The 23,202-nt window shown below is 38.3% G+C and overlaps 1 protein-coding gene across 3 annotated transcripts in view; it reads right to left on the bottom strand.

The window, feature by feature from the left end:
- Positions 1-18,899: 18,899 nt before the first annotated feature.
- The window catches only part of LOC135555242 (inactive serine protease PAMR1-like), a 104,826-nt gene continuing 100,523 nt past the window's right edge, over positions 18,900-23,202 (bottom strand). For all 3 annotated transcript variants that reach the window (XM_064987559.1, XM_064987569.1, XM_064987563.1), the window contains 3 exons: positions 22,846-23,108; positions 22,112-22,428; positions 18,900-20,722 (listed from right to left, as the gene is read on the bottom strand). In XM_064987559.1, the coding sequence (XP_064843631.1) occupies positions 20,150-20,722; positions 22,112-22,428; positions 22,846-23,108 (1,153 nt within the window). In that variant the 3' untranslated portion in view covers positions 18,900-20,149. The remainder of the gene's footprint in view (positions 20,723-22,111; positions 22,429-22,845; positions 23,109-23,202) is intronic.

Raw genomic sequence — 23,202 nt, 5'->3', positions numbered from 1 at the left:
AGAGAGAGAGAGACATGGGAGATGTGAGTAGATGTATGAGGGAGAGGAGACTGAACGAGTGGGTAGAGAGAGAGACATGGTAGATGTGAGTAGATGTATGAGGGAGAGGAGACTGAACGAGTGGGTAGAGAGAGAGACATGGTAGATGTGAGTAGATGTATGAGGGAGAGGAGACTGAACGAGTGGGTAGAGAGAGAGAGACATGGGAGATGTGAGTAGATGTATGAGGGAGAGGAGACTGAACGAGTGGGTAGAGAGAGAGACATGGGAGATGTGAGTAGATGTATGAGGGAGAGGAGACTGAACGAGTGGGTAGAGAGAGACATGGGAGTTGTGAGTAGATGTATGAGGGACAGGAGACTGAACGAGTGGGTAGAGAGAGAGACATGGGAGATGTGAGTATGTAAATCATTCTAATTACATTTTTCCAAATAATTGGTATATTGTCAAAACCAATTATCTGTACTCTTATTTGTTGTATTATTTTGGGAGGGTGACCCCATTTCCCCGGTGACCCCATTTCCCCGACTTTGAATACTACTGACGTAGCCCCTCGTATTAGTGAAAAGGTTCCACTTGAAACAAAGAGTTATTTTTAGAGGATTCACCTATTGGGACAATTCAAGGTGTGACACCTTCTTTTCTAAGAGTGTACCTTGGGGCTTGATACCTGATATCTTGGTTTCAAAGCACACCAGTTCTTTATTTACATTTTTTACTTAACTAGGCAATCATTTCTTATTTACAATGACGGCCTACCCCGGCCAAACTCGGACGATGCAGGGCCAATTGGGCGCCGCCCTATGGGACTCCACCTCGTATTAGTGAAAGGGTTCACGGCCGGATATGATGTAGCCTGGATTCAAACCGGGCACTGTAGTGACGCCTCTTGCACTGAGATGCAGTGCCTTAGACCATTGCAACACTCAGGAGCCCACCACGACGTGTGTGTTAGTACAGTATGTGTGTGTGTCCAGTGTCTGTCGACAGCAACTGACTTAAACTTAGCGTCTGTTATCTCTGCCCTCTGATCTGGGTCAGTCTGAGGATGCAGTGATTTTCCACTGAATGGAGCTTCTTCGTAATCTTATTCCTCTGAGATGGAAGTCTTCACTTTCAGGTCATGCCCCCATCTCACACTCCTCACGCTCCTCCCTCCATCTCTCTACCTAATCGCCTCATCACGTCACCACAGCAACAAGTCTCCCAGCTATGTTGTGGTCTGGCTTATTAAAAGCTCTTCAACTTAAAGGTCCTCCACCGTCCCTACTCCTAGCATCATTTAAATCACATCTCTTGGGGTGTATAACCTTGTGTGCTGTTGCGTAACTTTGTCCCCCCCGCCATTCTGGAACATCCGTGTGTTGTCACCGTGTCCCGTATTGTTTCATATTTACACTAACACACACTGTCAATACCGTCCATTTCCTGAGATGGAGCTTTCTGCTGGGTCCCCCTGCTACACTGTTACACTACCCTGAAAATGAACAGCCCTGTACTCACTGGCAAAATATCTCTCGGATTCTAAAACCATATTGAGTGAATTTGTAACTGGAGTAACTGCTTGTATTGCATACTGTTTACATCCACAGAACCAAAGACGTGACGGCGAGGCAGTTAATAGGTTGTGACTGGCAAATCAATCAGAGGCTGTCTGACACACAGTGCCCGGATATAAGCCTGTTAAGGCCGACAAAATTAGCCTGTCAAGCACACCAGTGGTTTAGTTACATAACCTCTCAGGGTGACCCAGGAACTGTCAAGGTGTGCCAAGCTGCGATTAGACCGTCTTGAGCAAGGGATTACTGTTTGATTCACAGATTCAGAAATACACATTCACAATACATACAAATTAAATCACATATTTAAAAAACACAATTATTCACACAGCTCTTTGGCAAGAAATGGTCCCCTCACCAAGAGTCATCCATACTGCCTATCTGCTCTACGGTGCATCAGTACCAAAAGCTTTTCAAAGCCTAAACAATATATCGCTACAGTCAACTGAAGCCTGACTGTAGCAATTGTGAAGCACTTGAATCAGGATCCAGGGCACATACGATTTGCTAATGTCATTATGTGTCTCATTAGATAGGGTACATCTCATTGAGCTGGATGGTTCTCAAGGCCACCTGGCTGGGTTGGTGCAGATGAGGTCAAAGGGGAGAGTGTCTCAGCTCTCTCACCAGAAAGGGATGACCTCTGATTACCAAAGGTCAAATGACAATACATGAAGAATGATCAGACAAGTCACACACGCATTTTCCCTTTTGGAGACAACAACATTTTCATTCCTCAACAATTTGAGGACATTCTACTCAACAATACTGTAGCATACTGTGATGAGGACATTCTACTCAACAAATACTGTGATGAGGACATTCTACTCAACATAACACTGTGATACTGTGATGAGGACATTCATCAACAAACACTGTGATGAGGACATTCTACTCAACAATACTGTAGCATAACACTGTGATGAGGAAATTCTACTCAACAATACTGATAGCATAACAATACTGTAGCATAATACTGTGATGAGGACATTCTACTCAACAATACTGTGATGAGGACATTCTACTCAACAATACTGTAGCATAACACTGTGATGAGGAAATTCTACTCAACAATACTGTGACTGTGATGAAATTCTACTCAACAATACTGTAGCATAATACTGTGATGAGGACATTCTACTCAACAATACTGTAGCACAATACTGTGAGATGCAAACTTTCAATCATGCCTTCAAAAATCCATGACAGCAACTGCCTCTATAATAAATACAGCACGGAAAAAGTAGAATGTAGAAGGTTTGAAGAGAAACATGAAAATGTTTCAAACCTTTCATATTCAATTAAAACCTCTACATTTAGCTTACCTGTAGTTGTTGTCTGGAATTTGGAATGGAAGGTGACGTACTAAAGAGTCACTACTCAGTCAGCCATGGGCTGCAAGGATAGAGTCAAAGAAAGGAAGGCAAATTCACGGTCTATCCATCTTGGAGATTCAGTGAAGATCCACAAATGTATGAAGGTCCCCCTTTGCCCCTTAAATAAGGGAAATCTGGAGGATATGCGGGAGTTGATCTCAAGACGAAAGCCAGCAGCACCTTCTCAGCATCCAATCGAAATACAATGAATTAATCAGCAATGCCCATGGAAGACTAAGAATGGTATCCGCAGTCAGTGAAGTCGACTCATCCAAGCATGTGTGTAGACCTGAAGTGACCAACCTGCAGGCTGGACTGTGGGCTCCACATTCAGCCTAATTGTAAGCAGCGAGTGAAATCCTTGGTGCCCTCCTCTTTCTCCTTCTCTACCTGTCTAATCCGCCCTTAAAGCATGCGCTGTAATGCTTTTCCCTCGGATGTGAGGCGGGATAAAGACGCACGAGATTCTCAAACAATCAAAGCAGGCCTGCAAGCCAAGTGCTCAAGAAAAGGAACACTTGGCTGTTGCATTGAAGAGACATGTGCGTTGTATAGCCAACCCAGATGTAAACAAAGAGGAGAGGGAAGTTTGAGTAGTAATGAATCAGACAAGATGGGCTCTTTCAACTCACACTTTTAGAAAAAAGGATCTAGAACAATAAAGGGTTCCTCATCTTGTCCTTGCAGTTTAGAAGAACCCTCATTCCAGGTAGAATATTTTCTCCATAAAAAGAAGCCTTTTAGAACCTTTTCTTAGAGAAGGATGAAAAAGGTTCCAAATAGAATCCTTGTCCTTGTCCAAGGCTCATGTCCTCACCCCGGTGAAAGGTGACAGAGCTAGATCCATGTTTGTCAGACCATGAGACATCCTGAAAATCAGTCTTGTCACAAAATTGTCTGTGCCGTCAGAACAGTTTGGCATAGAAAACTAATATTACTATTTGATGAGACTCACAACACGCGGTGGTGTTCTCCGTTTTGCTCTACTGTCCTCACAGGTGTCTTGGGATTCGTCTGCAGCTGGTACAGCTTGTAACACGTTGTTACATTACATCCTTATTCTAAAATGGATTGAATAATCTACACATAATACCCCATAATGACAAAGCAAAAACAGGTTATTAGAATGTATTTTGTCCCAAAGCCACCACTGGGTTGTCTTGGCTGTGTGCTTAGGGTCGTTGTCCTATTGAAAGATGAACCTTCGCCCTCGTCTGGGGTCCTGAGCAGGTTTTTATCAAGGATCTCTCTGTACTTTTCTCAGTTCATTTTTCCCTTGATCCTGACTAGTCTCCCAGTCCCTGCCACTGAAAAACATCCCCACAGCATGCTGCCACCATCATGGTTCACTGTAGGGATGGTGCCAGGTTTCCTCCAGACATGAAGCTTCGCAATCTGGCCAAAGAGTTGAATTTTGGTTTCATCAGACCAGAAAATCTTGATTCTCATGGTATGAGGGTCCTTTAGGTGCCTTTTGGCAAACTCCAGGCGGGCTGTCATGTGCCTTTTACTGAGGAATGTCTTCCGTCTGGCCACTCTACCATAAAGGCCTTATTGGTAGAGTCCTGCAGAGATGCTTGTCCCATCGGGTTCTTGGTCAACTCCCTGACCAAAGCTCTTTTCCTCCGATAGCTCAGCTTGGCTGGGCGTCCAGCTCTAGGAAGAGTCTTGGTGGTTCCAAACTTCTTCCATTTCAGAATGGAGGCCACTGTGGTCTTGGGGACCTTCAATGCTGCAGAAATGTTTTGGTCCCCTTCCCCAGGTCTGTGCCTCGACACAATCCTGTTTCTCAATTTCAAGTCTTAGAGCAAAGTCTTATACTTATGTAAATAAGGTATTTCTGTTTTTTTCTTTTTAATACATGTGCAACATTTTCTAAAAACCAGTCTTTGCTTTGTCATTATGAGGTATTGTGTGCAGATGTTTAAAAAATGACTGCATTTTAGAATACGGCTGTACCTTTTGGTCCCTGAGGTGGAGACGAACAACAGGTAGAAAAACGTGGAAAAACATGGGTTATTTTGCTCTAGGACCCCCACAGGCCTCACAACACTTGCCTGAAGGTCCCCCGGTACCAGTTGAACAATGAATGGAGGTATATACATACGGAGAGTGTTTAGTGACAAAAATAATGCGTTAAGTAACCATGAGGATCTCTGAAAAAGATCTATATGTTTCCTGATCTTTCTTATACAGTGCCTTGATACTGTTGTGAAGAAGTTTATTCGATTTCCCAAGCTTTAAACATCCCAAGGAGCACCCGATAATATTGAAATGGAAGGAGTATTGAACTTTGTGACCTTTTGCCACATTTCAGGCTTCAAACATAAAGATATAAAACTGTATTTTTTTGTGAAGAATAAAGATATACTGCAGCCTTGTGAGGGTTAACACGTTTAAATGTTTTACTCACCTCGGCTGCAGTGAAGGAGAGACCGCATGTTTTCGTTGCAGGCCGTGTCAGTGGCACTGTATTGTCCTCAAAGCGGGCAAAAAAGTGATTTTGTCTGCCTGGGAGCAAGACATCCTGGTCCGTGACTGGGCTGGTTTTCAAATCAAATCATCAAATCTAATTTTATTTGTCACATACATATGGTTTGCGAGTGTAGCGAAATGCTTGTGCTTCCTTGTAGTCCGTGATTCACTGTAGACCCTGCCACATGCCTCTTGTGTCTGAGCCGTTGAATTGAGATTCTACTTTGTCTCTATACTGACGCTAACTTGTTTGATAGCCTTGCGGAGGGAATAGCTGCACTGTTTGTATTCGGTCATGTTACCAGTCACCAGTTTCACGCGAATGCTGCCATCAATCCACGGTTTCTGGTTAGGGAATGTTTTAATCGTTGCTATGGGAACGACATCTTCAACGCACGTTCTAATGAACTCGGACACCGAATCAGCGTATTCGTCAATGTTGTTGTCTGACGCAATACGAACCATGCCCCAGTCCACGTGATTTGATATCCTGAGATTTTAGAGTATTCTGAAAATATTTTTTAGCTAAGGGGACATTGAGTGTTCAATATTGGTCAGGTATATAAGTAGATAATATACAAATAAGTTTAGTTTATATTCATGTTTACCAATACTGATTGATACCTGTTACATTTGGGTACTGTCTAATTCTTTCTACAAGTGGTTCAATTGCCTGTGCTAACAGAAGGGTGAGACGGGACATCCCTGTTTTGTGCCCCTTTCTAAAACATTCAGATAATGTATTATTTGTGTATACTTTTGCTTTAGGACATTTATAAAATGGTTTTATTAAATGTATTATTTCTGCTCAAAAGTTGAGGGCTTCCAAGCGTTTTCAATAGAAAAAGCCATTCAAGATGGTTAAAAGCCTTTCGGCATCAACAGCCATTATTGATGAATCTAAGTGTCTGTTTTTAATAAGACCTGTTTGATGGACATGTATCACGTCTGATAAGACTTTTGCCATTCTATTGCTTGTAAGTGTTGTTGTTATTTTATTGTCACAATGTATTACATGTATGGGTCTGTAATCAGCAGGGGACTCTCCAGATTTTCCTGGTTTTAATATAACTGAAATAACTGTTTGATACATGGAACTAGGAAGTTCTGAATTGAGTGACATGTGTGTTGTCATTTGTGTAAATAGTGGGGCTACTTTGTCCCAAAATGTAGAATATAATTCCATTGTAAAGCCATCCATTCCTGGTGCCTTTCTCCTTTTGAATGGTTTAACAGTATCTAATATTTATTATTGGGTAATCTCTGTTTTTAGTGATTATTTATTTGTGTTTTGGTAATTGCTTCAGACTTGATGAGTCTAAGAAGGATATGCGATCCGTCCAATTGTTGTTTGATTCTGATATATAAAAATGTTCATAGAAGCTTTTAATATTGTCATTAATCACATTATTTATTTCTAATTACCACTTTTGTATCTGTATCTTTTCCAAGTATAACTGATTTAGCATATATTTGTTTTGTGAGATGTTTACCAGATTTATTTGCCATTTAGTAGTTTACTTGATTTAAATTGTACCTGTAGTTTTGGGCTCTCTTCAAAAGTTGAAGATTCTATTTGTGCTTAAGTTTTGAAACTGTATTATCTTCTTTACCTTGTAAAGATTTATTTATGTTTTTTTTCCTAAAATAGTGCAGAGTATGAGATTATCATTCCCCTAATGTACGCCTTGAAAGGCACCCCAAATTATATCAGGGGTCAGCTCTTCTCTGTCACCAACATCCAATGTATCACATTTTACAATGTATCACATCTACATTAGCCATATTGGATTGGAACACACATCACGAAAAGAAGTCTCACTGATATCGATCTTTGGGTCGTCCAATGAGGGGATAAAAGATTTCCAAAGGAAACGTGTCATCGTGGTAGTTCATGACTTGAGGTGTGAGCAACACTCATGCAGTTGTTCCAGAGAGCATCATACAGATGTGGGATCTTAATTTGAATTTGAAAATAATCCTGCAGCAAAAAGAAATGTGAATTATTATGTGGATTGTAATTAATGGACATTTTTATATTTTTTAAATATTTTTATATTCTCACTTGATTCACAAGTGAGAATCAAGTCAGAGATTTTTAAGTGCAAATGACAAACGTTTTAAGCCTCAAATACACTAGAAGTTTAACTTTACCTGCATTACAGGAAAATTCTCATGCAACAGGGTGATCAAATTAAAATCCTACAGCTGTACTTTAGTGCATATTATTACAAATCGTCTCTAGAATTAAGCTACGTATGACTACTTCCTGTGTGTGTTACATTTTCCTTGGTGGTGGTCTGGTTTGTTGCAATAAGTGATCTCTGATCTTCATTGGTATGGAGTTAACCATCTCTGAGCCATGTTCCCACTGGGCACAGACGTCACATCGACGACTAGTTTTGATTTACATTTGATTAAATTGTCACATTACGTGAATTCAACGTGAATTCCCCAAAACATTTTACCATGTAATTTGGATTTTGCTTAAAATTTGTGTTGAAAAAAAAGGCTAACATTCCAACATCCCTTTACATTGATGAATTTTTGCAAATCTGATCAGTTTTCCACATTAATTCAACATCATCACCTCAATTGTTATTGTTGGAATGACGTTGATTCAACCAGTTTGTGTTCAGTAGGTTAGTCCACATGAAGGGAGGGAGAAGATGGCAACGCGTCTGTTTCTAGCTCATGCATCCCAACGCGGGACTCCAACCCCTTAGGTACACATTCCTCATGCAACTACATCTGACCACACGAACCATGATGAGAGGACATGGTGTCTATAAATAACTAATCTGTCCTGATCTCTCCTAATCTACCACACATACACACACAGGGACATACACACATGCGCAAATGTACACACTCATGACACAACAGATATACCATGATATGAGTTAACTTACCACTTCCTAAGAATATATCTGTCTCGTCTTCTCTTTTCTTAAAACTCACTAAGAATAGACAATCTTACAATCCAATAATTAAATCATGTCAATACCATGCTAGTAGAAATACAATTCCCAGCATGCATCTGTTTTTCTAATATCATGTACATTGATAATTTCATGCACACGGTGTCCTGGACACCTTATGGTGGTGAATTGGCTAAAATTGAAACCACAATCTTTGCAACTCCTTTTCCTGAATGTTAATCTGTGCCGGGTTCCTGCATCCAGGTGTTATGGTATTTCCCTGCATCTTCTTTTCCCTACCATTGATATCTTAGCAGAGTTGAAAATTACATAGCAATTAGTTGGACATATCAGTTCAGCTATCTTTACACAACAAGTGTCTTTGTTGTTCTATCTTAATAAAATAATTGTATTAATTTCAGTGTAATCTTGGAACCCTGAACCAAATCTCATGTGCGCTAGCTAGCTAGTTAACTTTATTTGCTACTTCTAGGGGCGCAAGTGGCTAAACAGCAGATTCAGCCTCTCTTCACTACAAACCACCCATCTGTCTAGAGAGACGAGACATTCATGCACACAATTATGATTTATCAAAATAACTACAAATAATTATAATCACATAAATCTTCCCATATCTCTGCTTCAGCAAGGTATGCTGGCATAATGTAAAAATGTATGTTTATGTCTGTCGCTATTAGGGCTCCTTCCCAACTGGACTCATTTACAACTCATGTGAGACTTCCTGAATAATTTGGACACCAGCTGAATAAGGCAAATGGCCTACTGAATTATTATTTCATCATCTTTGAACATCTGGTTAATTGAAACAGACTACCTTAAAAATGGCAGAATGTACTGACAATCAAGAATTCCCTACCATATCAATAATGTTATAACAAAGGGGAAGCCTTTTTTCCTGTATCATTGCTAATTTATGCTCAAAGATGAGTGTGCATTTCTGAGCAATCACAGCCATACCATGGGAAACCACGGGAAACAAGCACAAGCATTTCACTACACCCACAAAACATCTGCTAAACACGTGTATGTGACCGATACATTTTGAGTTGGAAACTGTACGTTAGCATCACCACTAGCATATGCTACCGCTGGTTGGCATTGGAGCTAGTCTGAGCAAGCTGCGAAGCTGAGGTTTAAAAAGGCTTCTGGAGTTTGTCATTTCCACTTACAAATGTCAGTCTTGATTTACCCAGACAAAAAATGCCTCAACGCCTACATAAATGCCCATTCATTATAATCATCATAATAATTTCCTGTTGCTGCAGGATTATTTTCCTGCTGTAACACACTGGCTCAAGTTAAGATCCTGCATCTGTACTAACTAGCCTCTGTTACAGGGAGACTATAGTAGCTACTAGCCTAATAGATTGCTCCACTAGTTAGCTACTTTGGTGTGAGGCTTAGTGTGAAGTGTGGTTGGTAATCAGTATTTGAACTAGTTTTCAAAATGTTGTTTTTTTGTTTCAAGAATAAAACTACTTCAAGAGCAAAACCTTGTCTCACAGTAATTCCAAAATGAATTGATGAATCATCTTAATTGTATCCATGTTCTTCTGCACTAATGTCTCCTTTACTGTAGGAGCCAGACTAAAGTGTTCCCTAAACCAGAGCCCCTTCCTCCCAACCTGCTCAACCCACCTCCCACTTCACTCCTTCTATGTCAATGCAACAATAAAACACATAGCCATCAAGAGTTCTGTAACGGCAATGACAAACAAATGAGTTGCAATTATCACAATTGTATGTTATTATTGTTGTTACTACTTTTAGCTACTATTATCATTATCATAAGTCACAGCTGTAGTAATAGTAGTAGTAGTAGTAGTAGTAGTATTAGTAGTAGTAGTAGTAGTGGTGGTAGTGGTAGTAGTAGTAGTAGTAGTAGTGGTAGTGGTGGTAGTGGTAGTAGTAGTAGAAGTAGTAGTAGAAGTATTATTATTACTATTAGTAGTACTAGTGGTAGTAGTGGTAGTAGTAGCAAAAGTATTATTATTATTATTATTATTATTAGTAGTAGTAGTAGTAGTAGTAGTGGTAGTAGTAGTAGTGGTAGTATTAGTAGTGGTAGTAGTAGCACAAGTATTATTATTATTATTATTATTAGTAGTAGTAGTAGTAGTAGTGGTAGTAGTAGTAGTGGTAGTAGTAGCACAAGTATTATTATTATTATTATTATTATTAGTAGTAGTAGTAGTGGTAGTAGTAGTAGTGGTAGTAGTAGCACAAGTATTATTATTATTATTATTAGTAGTAGTAGTAGTAGTAGTAGTGGTAGTAGTAGCAGTAGTGGTAGAATAAGTATTAGTAGTAGTAGTAGTAGCATTAGTAGTAGTAGTGGTAGTAGTGGTAGTAGTAGTAGTAGTAGTAGTAGTAGTAGTAGTAGTAGTAGTGGTAGTAGTAGCATAAGTATTATTATTATTATTATTATTATTATAGTAGTAGTAGTAGTAGTAGTAGTGGTAGTAGTAGTAGTAGTGGTAGAATAAGTATTAGTAGTAGAAGTAGTAGCATTAGTAGTGGTAGTAGTAGTAGTGGTAGTAGTAGCATAAGTATTATTATTATTATTATTAGTAGTAGTAGTAGTAGTAGTAGTAGTAGTAGTAGTGGTAGTAGTAACAGTAGTAGTAGTATATTATTATTATTAGTTAGTAGTAGTAGTATTAGTAGTGGTAGTAGTAGTAGTGGTAGTAGTAGCATAAGTATTATTATTATTATTATTATTATTATTATTAGTAGTAGTAGTAGCATTAGTAGTAGTAGTAGTAGTAGTATTAGTAGTAGCATAAGTATTATTATTAGTAGTGGTAGTAGTAGTAGTAGTAGTAGTAGCATAAGTATTATTATTAGTATTATTATTATTATTAGTAGCAGTAGTAGTAGTGGTAGTAGTAGTGGTAGTAGTAGCATAAGTATTATTAGTTATTATTAGTAGTGGTAGTAGTAGTAGTGGTAGTAGTAGTATTAGTAGTAGAAGTAGTAGCATTAGTAGTGGTAGTAGTAGTAGTGGTAGTAGTAGCATAAGTATTATTATTATTATTATTATTAGTAGTGGTAGTAGTAGTAGTAGTGGTAGTAAGTAGTAGTAGTAGTAGTAGTAGTGGTAGTAGTAGTAGTGGTAGTAGTAGCATAAGTATTATTATTATTAGTAGTAGTAGTAGTAGTAGTAGTAGTAGTATTAGTATTATTATTATTAGTAGTAGTAGTAGTAGTGGTAGTAGTAGCAGTAGTATTAGTATTATTATTATTATTAGTAGTAGTAGTAGTAGTAGTGGTAGTAGTAGTAGTGGTAGTAGTAGTGGTAGTAGGGTTTTGGTAGTAGTAGTAGTAGTAGTAGTAGTGGTAGTAGTAGCAGTGCCTAGTATTATTATTATTATTATTATTAGTAGTAGTAGTAGTAGTTATTAGTAGTGTGGTAGTAGTAGCTTAGTAGTAGAAGTAGTTTTGTTATTAGTAGTAGTAGTAGTAGTAGTGGTAGTAGTAGTATTAGTAGTACTTTAGTAGTACAGCATTAGTAGTGGTAGTAGTAGTAGTGGTAGTAGTAGTTGGTTAGTGACTGTTTCATTTTAATTATTATTATTAGTAGTAGTAGTAGTAGTAGTAGTGGTAGTAGTAGTGGTAGTAGTAGCATAAGTATTATTATTATTATTAGTAGTAGTAGTAGTAGTGGTAGTAGTAGCAGTAGTGGTAGAATAAGTATTAGTAGTAGAAGTAGTAGTATTAGTAGTGGTAGTAGTAGTAGTGGTAGTAGTAGCATAAGTATTATTATTATTAGTAGTAGTAGTAGTAGTAGTAGTGGTAGAAGTAGTATAGTATTATTATTATAGTAGTAGTAGTAGTAGTAGTAGTAGTAGTAGTGGTAGTAGTAGTGGTAGTAGTAGTAGTAGTAGTAGTAGTGGTAGTAGTAGTAGTAGTAGTGGTAGTAGTAGTAGTAGTATTATTAGTAGTAGTAGTAGTAGTAGTAGTAGTAGTAGTAGTATTAGTAGTAGTAGTAGTAAGTAGTAGTAGTAGTAGTGGTAGTAGTATTAGTATTATTATTATTAGTAGTAGTAGTAGTAGTAGTAGTAGTAGTAGTAGTAGTAGTAGTAGTAGTAGTAGTAGTAGTAGTAGTAGTGGTAGTAGTAGTAGTAGTAGTAGTAGTATTAGTAGTAGTAGTAGTAGTATTAGTAGTGGTAGTAGTAGTAGTAGTAGTAGTATTAGTATTATTATTAGTAGTAGTAGTAGTAGTAGTAGTAGTGGTAGTAGTAGTAGTGGTAGTAGTAGTAGTATTATTATTAGTAGTAGTATTAGTAGTAGTAGTGGTAGTAGTAGTAGTAGTAGTAAGTAGTAGCATTAGTATTATTATTATAGTATTAGTAGTAGTAGTAGTAGTAGCATAGAATTATTATTATTAGTAGTAGTAGTAGTAGTAGTAGTAGCAGCAGTAAAGTAGAAGTATTATTATTATTATTATTATTAGTAGTAGTAGTAGTAGTAGTGGTAGTAGTAGCAGTAGTGGTAGAATAAGTATTAGTAGTAGAAGTAGTAGTATTAGTAGTGGTAGTAGTAGTAGTGGTAGTAGTAGCATAAGTATTATTATTATTATTATTATTATAGTAGTAGTAGTAGTAGTAGTAGTAGTAGTAGTAGTAGTGGTAGAAGTAGTATTAGTAGTAGTAGTAGTATTAGTAATATTAGTAGTAGTAGTAGTATTAGTAGTAGTAGTAGTAGAAGTAGTATAGTATTATTATTATTATTATTAGTAGTAGTAGTAGTGGTAGAAGTAGTATTAGAAGTAGTAGTAGTAGTAGTATTGGAAGTAGTAGTAGAAGTAGTGGTAGTTATTAGTATTAGCATAAGTATTATTATTTATTACTATTAGTGGTAGTAGTGGTAGAAGTAGTATTAGAAGTAGTAGTAGTAGTAGTGGTAGAAGTAGTAGTAGAAGTAGTGGTAGTAGTAGTAGTAGTAGTAGTAGTAGTAGTAGTAGTAGTAGCATAAGTACTATTATTATTACTATTAGTAGTAGTAGTGGTAGAATAAGTATTAGTAGAAGTAGTGGTAGTAGTATTAGCAGTAGAAGTAGTAGTATTAGTAGTGGTAGTAGTAGTAGTAGCAATAGTAGTGGTGGAAGTATTAGTAGTAGTGGTAGAAGTAGTAGTAGCGGTGGTGGTAGTAGTAGTAGTTTTAGTTGTAGTAGTGGAAGTAGTATTACTAGTAGTAGTAGTAGAAGTAGTATTAGTAGAAGTATTATTATTATTAGTAGTAGTGGTAGTAGTAGCAGAAGTAGTATGATTAGAAGTAGTAGTAGTAGTATTAGTATAAGTAGTATAAGAAGTAGTAGTAGTAGTATTAGTGGTAGTAGTAGAAATAGTATTAGTAGTAGTGGTTGTAGTATTATTATTACTATTGTTATTATTAGTAGTATCAATAGTAGTAGAAGTAGTAATATTTTGTATTTATCCGTTATGTTACCAGGAAAGTTGACTGAGAACACGTTCTCATTTGCAGCAACAACCTGGGGAATAGTTACAGGGGAGAGGAGGGGGATGAATGAGCCACTTGTAAACTGGGGATTATTAGGTGACCGTGATGGTTTGAGGGCCAGAATAGGAATTTAGCCAAGACACCGGGTTTAACACCCCTACTCATACGATAAGTGCCATGGGGTTTTAATGACCTCAGAGAGTCAGGACACCCGTTTAACATCCCATCCGAAAGACGGCACCCTACACAGGGCACTGCCCTGGGAAATTGGGATATTTTTAGACCAGAGGAAAGAGTGCCTCCTACTAGCCCTCCAACACCACTTCCAGTAGCATCTGGTCTCCCATCCAGGGACTGAAAAGGACAAACCCTGCTTGTGGAAGTATTAGTGGTAGTGATGGTGGTAGTAGTAGTGGTAGTGGTAGTATTTGTAGCAGTGGTAGTAGTAGTAGTGGTAGTAGTTGTAGTGGTAGTAGTAGCAGAAGTATTATTATTATTATTGTTATTAGTAGTATTAGTAGTAGAAGTAGTAGTATTAGTAGTGGTAGTAGTATAAGTATTATTATTATTATTATTGTTAGTAGTAGTAGTAGTAGTCATAGAAGTAGTATTAGTAGTAGTAGTAGTAGTGGTAGAAGTAGTATTAGTAGTAGTAGTAGTAGTAGTGGTGGCAGTAGTAGTAGTGGTAGTATTAGTAGTATTAGTAGTATTATTATTAGTAGTAGTAGTATTGTTGTTATTATTATTGTAGTAGTAGTAGAAGTATTATTATTATTATTATTGTTAGTAGTAGTAGTGGTAGTAGTAGTAGTGGTAGAAGTAGTATTAGTAGTAGTAGTAGTAGTAGTATTAGAAGTAGTATTAGTATTATTATTATTATTATTAGTAGTAGTGGTAGTAGTAGCAGTAGAAGTAGTAGTAGTAGTAGTAGTAGTAGTAGTGGTAGTGGTAGTAAAGTAGTAGTATTATTATTAGTAACAGTAGTAGTGGTGGTAGTAGTATTAGAAGTAATAGTGGTAGTGGTAGAAGTAGTAGTAGTAGTAGTAATAGTAGTAATAGTAGTGATGGTAGTAGTAGTAGTGGTAGTAGTAGTAGAAATAGTATTACTAATAGTAGTAGTAGTAGTAGTGGTGGTGGTGGTGGTAGTGGTAGAAGTAGTATTTGCGGAAGAAGTAGTATTAGTATTAGTAGAGGTGGTAGTAGTAGTAGTAGAAGTAGTAATTGTATTACTAGTAGTAGTAGTAGTAATGGTGGTAGTAATGGTGGTAGTAGTGGTAGTAGTAGTACTAGTATAAGTAGTATTACTACTAGTAGTAGTAGAAGTAGTATTAGTAGAAGTAGTGGTGGTAGTAGTAATGGTAGTGGTGGTGGTGGTAGTGGTGGTGGTAGCAGTAGAGGTGGTGGTAGATTTAGTAGTTGTGGTGTTGGTAATAGTAGTAGTGGTAGTATTAGTGGTAGTGGTAGTATTATTATTAGTGGTGGTGGTAGTTGTAGTGGTAATGGTAGTATTGGCAGTGGTAGTAATGGTATTGGCAGTGGTAGTAGTAGTTGGGGTGGTAGTGGTTGTATTAGTAGTAGTGGTTGTAGTAGTGGTAGTTGTACTGGTAGTGGTGGTAGTAGTTGGGGTGGTAGTGGTAGTATTAGTAGTAGTGGTAGTGGTAGTAGTAGTGGTGGTGGTGGTGGTAGTATTTGTAGCGGTTGTGGTAGTGGTAGTAGTAGTGGTAAAAATAAAAGCTATGCATGAAGTCTCTTTAGTCATAAGAGTCCCACCTAGTCGACAGCTATTTAGTACACCTCATGAGCTGTCCTAATCACTTAAGAGTTACCAGCAAGTGTCTTGATCATAGAAAAATGCAGCAAGTCAGTGGTTCCTGCCCCACATGCAACTGCTCTGGAGTTGTTAAAATAATGTTTTGATATTTCTATATGATCAACCCATAAATGATCTGGACCTACATGAAACACTATCTATAAATGATCTAGACCTACATGCAACAGTATCTATAAATAATCTAGACCAACATGCAACAGTATCTATAAATAATCTAGAACTACATGCAACAGTATCTATAAATAATCTAGCATCTATAAATAATCTAGAACTACATGTAACAGTATCTATAAATAATCTAGACCTACATGTAACAGTATCTATAAATAATCTAGACCAACATGCAACAGTATCTATAAATAATCTAGAACTACATGTAACAGCATCTATAAATAATCTAGAACTACATGCAACAGTATCTATAAATAATCTAGACCTACATGTAACAGTATCTATAAATAATCTAGACCTACATGTAACAGTATCTATAAATAATCTATAAATAAGACCAACATGCAACAGTATCTATAAATAATCTAGAACTACATGTAACAGCATCTATAAATAATCTAGAACTACATGCAACAGTATCTATAAATAATCTAGACCTACATGTAACAGTATCTATAAATAATCTAGACCTACATGTAACAGCATCTATAAATAATCTGGACCTACATGAAACAGTATCTATAAATAATCTAGACCTACATGCAACAGTATCTATAAATAATCTAGACCAACATGCAACAGTATCTATAAATAATCTAGAACTACATGTAACAGCATCTATAAATAATCTAGAACTACATGTAACAGTATCTATAAATAATCTAGACCTACATGTAACAGTATCTATAAATAATATAGACCTACATGAAACAGTATCTATAAATAATCTAGACCTACATGTAACATGATCTATCAATAATCTAGACCTACATGAAACAGTATCTATAAAAAATCTAGACCTACATGTAACAGCATCTATCAATAATCTAGAACTACATGCAACAGCATCTATAAATAATCTAGACCTTGATGTAACACTATCTATTTTAACATAATCCTAAAACCTACTCTGAGTTGGGAGTTTTATAGTCTTAAAAAGGGTTTAACAGGATTCCTAGGACCTTTTGTGAGATGCTTTGTGGATACTGTTCCAGGTATTGAAACTTTCACTCAGACATTGGCCACGAATTCTCTGAAATTGAAATCCTCTCAAATCTGTGTTCAATGATGCAAGTGAGTAGTTTCATTCAAGTGCAGCATCAGGTCTTTCCCGACAGTTTCTACTCTTACTATTCTGTTAGTACAGGAAAGCCTTGCACCTCCCTCTATCCTGCTCAGACAAACACACAGACAAACCCGTCAGGTGTTAGTATGCAGGTGTGTATGTGTGATAGAATGGGGGGAGGGAGGTTGTACTCCAAGCTAAGAAGCAACGGATTACCAGGCTTCCATCCCCATCACATTTACAGTGTCATGACAACCTGGATCCTCCAAGTGAAAGTCTAGATTCGATCACCTGACATCCCATTATTCTCCGTTAAAGATACACTTAGTTGTCATTATAAGGAGAGCGTTACTTAACCGCGAGGCCACTAAACTGGTATGGTGTCTTCTTTAGTATCACAATTCAATCACAATGACTCTTTTTGTTCATTAGTTTAACTGCCTTCTCCACTTAAACACGATGTTGCGCCGTTACTCTGCGAGTCATTGATTTAGAGAACAGTAACAGAAGCTTCAGTATGCCATTCCAACCACTTCTCAAATACATTCCATTTTATGGCCAACCATCATTTGGGTTACGCATTGATATCCACACTAACCATGGTAGTGACTGTTGCTATGGTAGCATGCATGGGAAGAATCTCAATTGCATTTCCTTGACTCCTCGCGTCCTCTCTCTTCGCCTCCTTCTCAAAACGCCTTTGACCTTCTCCTCCAACGGTTCTTGAGAAGGAGGCGAGGAAATAGGACGCGAGGAGTCAAGGAAATCCAACTGAGAATCTCCCATTGTGTAATTCCTTTGGCTCTAAGGGTGTCGTCTTGTTCTGAGGAGCTGGGGGAAAGCTGAGGTGTCTGTCTGTCTGACAAACAGAGGATAAGGACGACAAATCCTCTAAGTGATTCTCAATGACTGACAGCACATGTTTGACTGTCTACAGTGAGGCTCACACACGCCAACACAGACACGCAGGTACACACAACACACAATAACCTTCACAGTCATTTTAATGTACACAGTACATACAGCATAGTATAGTACAGTATAGTACAGTCCAATACAGTACAGTACAGTACAGCACAGCATAGTATAGTACAGTCCAATACAGTACAGTACAGTACAGTACAGCACAGCACAGCATAGTATAGTGCGTAGACCTACTCTACTGTACATAGGGAGTGACATACGGACAGACACAACAGAACAGTACAGTACATGCATACAACTATACATACACACATACGTTCAACAAAAAAGTATTTATTATTATATTATTTAAATTATCCAAAATGTACAAAAAACTTGTACTTATTAACCCCGGATGAAACAAGGCTATGATATGGTTATGATATGGTTATGATATGATTATGATATGATTATGATATGATTATAATATGGTTATGATATGATTATGATATGGATATGATATGATTATGATATGATATGATTATGATATGGTTATGATATGATTATGATGTGGTTATGATATGATTATGATATGATGTGGTTATGATATGATTACGATGTGGTTATGATATGATATGGTTATGATATGATTATGATATGATATGATTATGATATGGTTATGATATGATGTGGTTATGATATGGTTATGATGTGGTTATGATATGATATGATTATGATATGATTATGATATGGTTATGATATGATTATGATATGGTTATGATATGATTATGATATGGTTATGATATGATTATGATATGGATATGATTATGATATGGTTATGATATGATTATGATATGGTTATGATATGATTATGATATGGTTATGATATGATTATGATATGATTATGTTATGATATGATTATGATATGGTTATGATGTGGATATGATATGATTATGATATGGTTATGATGTGGTTATGATATGATTATGATATGATTATGATATGTGGTTATGATATGATTATGATATGGTTATGATGTGGTTATGATATGGTTATGATATGATTATGATATGGTTATGATGTGGTTATAATATGGTTATGATATGATGATTATGATATGATTATGACATGATTATGATATTTTATGATATGATTATGATGTGGTTATTTTATGATTATGATATGGATATGATATGATTATGATATGGTTACGATATGCTTATGTTATGGTTATTATATGGTGATTTTATGGAAGAACTGGGACATTTTCAGATTGCAGAAATTGTGTACATATCCTTGCGACATGGGGCTGTGCTTTATCATGCTGAAACATGAGGTGATGGAAGCGGATGAATGGCACGACAATGGGCCTCAGGATCTCGTCACGGTATATTTTGTTAATATGTTGTGAATGTATTATAATGTTTTAAAAAATGTATAACTGCCTTAATTTTGCTGGACCCCAGGAAGAGTAGCTGCTGTCTTGTTGGTATCTAATGGGGATCCATAATAAATACAAATACGGAATCTCTATGTTCTCAAATTGCCATCGATACAATGCAATTATGTTCATTGTCCGTAGTTTATGCCTGACCATACCATAACCCCACTGCCACCATGGGGCACTTTGTTCACAATGTTGACATCAGCAAACCATTCACACGACACCAGACATGTGGTCTGCGGTTGGGAGGCCGGTTGGATGTACTACCAAATTCCCGTCCTAGGCAGTTTATGGTAGAGAAATTAAATTATCTGGCAACAGCTATTGAGGACATTCCTGCAGTCACCATACCAATTGCACTCTCCCTCAAAACTTGAGACATTTGTGGCACTGTAACCAAACGGCACATTTTAAAGTTACCTTTTATTGTCCCCAGCACAAGGTGCACATGTGTAATAATCATGCTGTTTAATCAGCTTCTTCATATTCCACACCTGTCAGGTGGATGGATTATCTTGGCAAAGGAGAAATGCTCACTAACAGAGATGTAAACACATTTGTGTACAACATTTTGAGAGAAATAAGCTTTTGTGCATATGAAACGTTTAATGGGATCTTTTATTTCAGCTCATGAAACATGGAACCAACACTTTACATGTTGCGTTTATATTTTTGTTCAGTGTACATAATTGTAATTAGTGGTAAATATACATCATAGTAAATAATGCCAGGGATGACTGTCCTCCCCACATCTCGTCTTAGGAAGTTTCCAATTGGCTCAGCCGAATACACTGCCAAGCACTTAGCCCTGTTATCTGTTTCAGGGAACTGGCAACAGTGAGTAAGTGAGTTGTTAGAAAATAACACAGACTGTCAATGATGGTGACAGAGTGGCTGAGACTGGAGTCAAATCAGAGATCTACTTCATGTTTTTCTGTATCCAGTCTTTGAAGTTGTTTATCCGGGTATGGACTGTGTAAAGCCCTGGGCCACAGTTCCATTTCTCATAACCAAAACTTTCTAAAGCCAGAAGCTCCCAGACAACACTATCATCCCCCTGTCCCCCCGAAGGACCCGATGATGGCTTAGTGGCAGGAGATGGTATGATTGTAATGCCTGCACTGACAGTGGGACAAGGCTTGGTGGGATTGAGAGGGTGGCGCATTGCACACAGCATATTGTCAGTGATGGTGACAGGGGCCCCGCTCTGAGCAAACTGCCTCTCGCACTGAACGACATCTCCCAGCTCGACTACTCCAGTCTGGGCTGTCTCTGCGTCTCGGCTGGGTTTGGAACTGGACCTTGAGTCAGATGCAAGGAGCCAGCCTGTGGCATAACCCTGTGTGGCGGTCACCTCCCCGCCTTGCATTTTGGGGAGACACACGGGCAGCACACGTTCACTGATCTTGGCCTTGTCCCGTAGCTTCAGAACGGCCAGATCCGAGTCCAGTGTCACAGGATCAAAGCTGGGATGGACCAGGACAGAGGAAACCTGTTGGATCAGAGGAGACATGAGACAGATGGACCAAAATGAATGCCGTGCGGAGAGTTAGAGCAGTGGCAGCTTGCTTGGCTCAGTCTAAACACATAAGTGTCCCAGCATGCAACTTGGCCGGACCTAAGCACAGCTTACTGACTTGCCATGTGCATTGAGATTTGGTCTGTGAGGTTGGCAACAATAGTCTTACAATCTGCATAACGCAAGGAGGTCTAATTGTTTAGGACAACATGTAGTTTCCTACATCTCCCATTGACATGACAATATATGATTTATACCAGTGTGTCATACAGATGTAGGATCGTAATTTGATCACCCTGTTGCAGAGGAACAGTGCTGGAAATGTAAAACTTGTAGTGTATTTTAGGTTTAGAAAGGCTTCTAAAGTTTGTAATTTACACTTTGAAACGACAGACTTGATTTCCCTTATGCAAAATGTATCAACCCCAACAAACATGTCCATTAATTATAATCCATATAATAATTCACATTTCCTGGTGCTGCAAGATTATTTTCCTGCTGTAGCAAACTGGCTCAAATTAAGATCCTACACCTGTAGGTGTTTCTCAGTTCAGGATTTGAAGTGACTATATTGCCCAACATTTAACACCTAATTGGTCTACTTGAGGCTCCATTTACCTAATGATTTTACAATGCTGACAGAAATGTGTTTCAGTGAAATCTGATGATATCCAAATATTACAGCATTTGTTGGAAATGATGATGTGGAGGATACAGGATCTTTTAATGTTTTTTTTAACAGTTATACCACAACAAGTACTAGAGGAATAACAAGTTGGTTTATAATCTGATATGATGTGGAAATCAAGACCATTGGACTGCACCTTTAAAATGGGCCTATCATAAATCACCTTGGCATGTTTTGGTAGGCATTAAAGGAGCAATCTACAGTTCCTTCATCCACTTATTAATTAATGATAAATACCCATTGGTACCCATTCCTATATACGTACTTTTAGAATATAACTTAGTTCAATTGTCGAACCCCATCTGAACTCAACATACAAGCTTCTTTTGCTCCAATGTTAGTAAACAACGTAAATGCAAACAAACACTGTATAGCCTCAAAATACAGTTACAATATAATTTTCTATATCATTATGTACAGTCAGTCCTTGCAATCCGTAGCTCTGTCTAAGAATTTGAGAGTGGAGGCATTTCTCCAGCCACATTCCACAGCTTTTTACCAAAAACAGTGGTGGTGTGTCTCCTTTGTTATTGTTTCAGCTGCAGATTGGACCTTGTAGACGTTGTCAAGACAGTATTATAACGGCTTCACAACTGTATTCACAGACTTCAAGAGAGACTTTTACCCCCTGTGTAGATAGAGCATCCCCCTAGCTTAGCATCACTCACACCCACCTGCAGTTGTTTCAGTGTCCTCATCTGGCCCGGGCTGTGTATTCCCATCACCACTTTAATGTTGGCTGGATCGACCCACTGCGGCTTGCCCACTCCTGCCACCACCAGGCAGTGAGCTGCCACCAGCACACTGAGCTGGGTGACTAGTGCTCCACTGCACGCCAGCTGCCAGGGAGAGGAGGCCTCCTCTGGTGCCGTCTGTAGGCCCGAGCCAGCTCTGCGGATGATGTGGGAGCGGAGGTAGATGGCTGCATGCCAGGGCCATCCAATCTCAGTGAGGTTCTGAGGGCTGAAGGCTGCTGGGAGTTGACCACACACTGTTACAGAAAGAGAGAGGAGTTGGTGTCAGAGATGGGATAGGAAATAGGTTGTTTCTGACTATGTTTCTAACTACCATGAACACCTATGGAGGCAGGTAGCCTAGCGGTTAAGAGTATTTGGTCAGTAACCGAAAGGTCGCTGGTTCGAATCCCCGAGCCAACTAGCTAAAAAATCTATCAAATGTGCCCTTGAGCAAAGCACTTAACCGGAGCATCTGCTAACTGATGTAAGGGACACTTGTACAGTGATCTGAGATGTTTCATTAATGTGTACTGAATTGTATAAATTGATCAAATAAAGTGGGACCATATTTGTCAAACCAAATCTGTTCATTCCCTCAAGACATTGGCTGACGAAGTTTGAGTACATCTCCCTTTCTTTGCATCTGTTCTTTAAGTCAGCGCTGCCCTCACCTGGCGAGCAGGAGACATGATGTCCGCTCCACCTGCCCGTCTTCAGACAGGTGCGCCGGGGGCTACCGTAGTGTTGGTAGAGAGAGGAGGCACACTCATACTCTATGCTAGTGGACAGGTGGTGGAAACCACGGGGTAATTCCCTCAGGACAGGGTCTTGGGTGCTGGGGAGGTTCCCTGAGGAGGGTGGGTCCATGCCAGGGGGGTGACTGTCATAGACCGTATGCCTGGATGAGGTGTGAAGCCTGTGGACTGGACTTTTCCTGTAGTAGGGGACAGAGAAGGTGTCTGTGTACAAGGAGAAAAGCTTAACAATGGGCATGTTTAAAAGAGATGTAGAATAAATGTTTACTGGGA

This window comes from Oncorhynchus masou, chromosome 2 (assembly GCF_036934945.1).
Source record: "Oncorhynchus masou masou isolate Uvic2021 chromosome 2, UVic_Omas_1.1, whole genome shotgun sequence".
Classification (NCBI taxonomy): domain Eukaryota; kingdom Metazoa; phylum Chordata; class Actinopteri; order Salmoniformes; family Salmonidae; genus Oncorhynchus; species Oncorhynchus masou.
The sequence above is the reverse complement of the archived record's forward strand: the minus strand, read 5'-3'. Positions and strand labels throughout refer to the sequence as shown.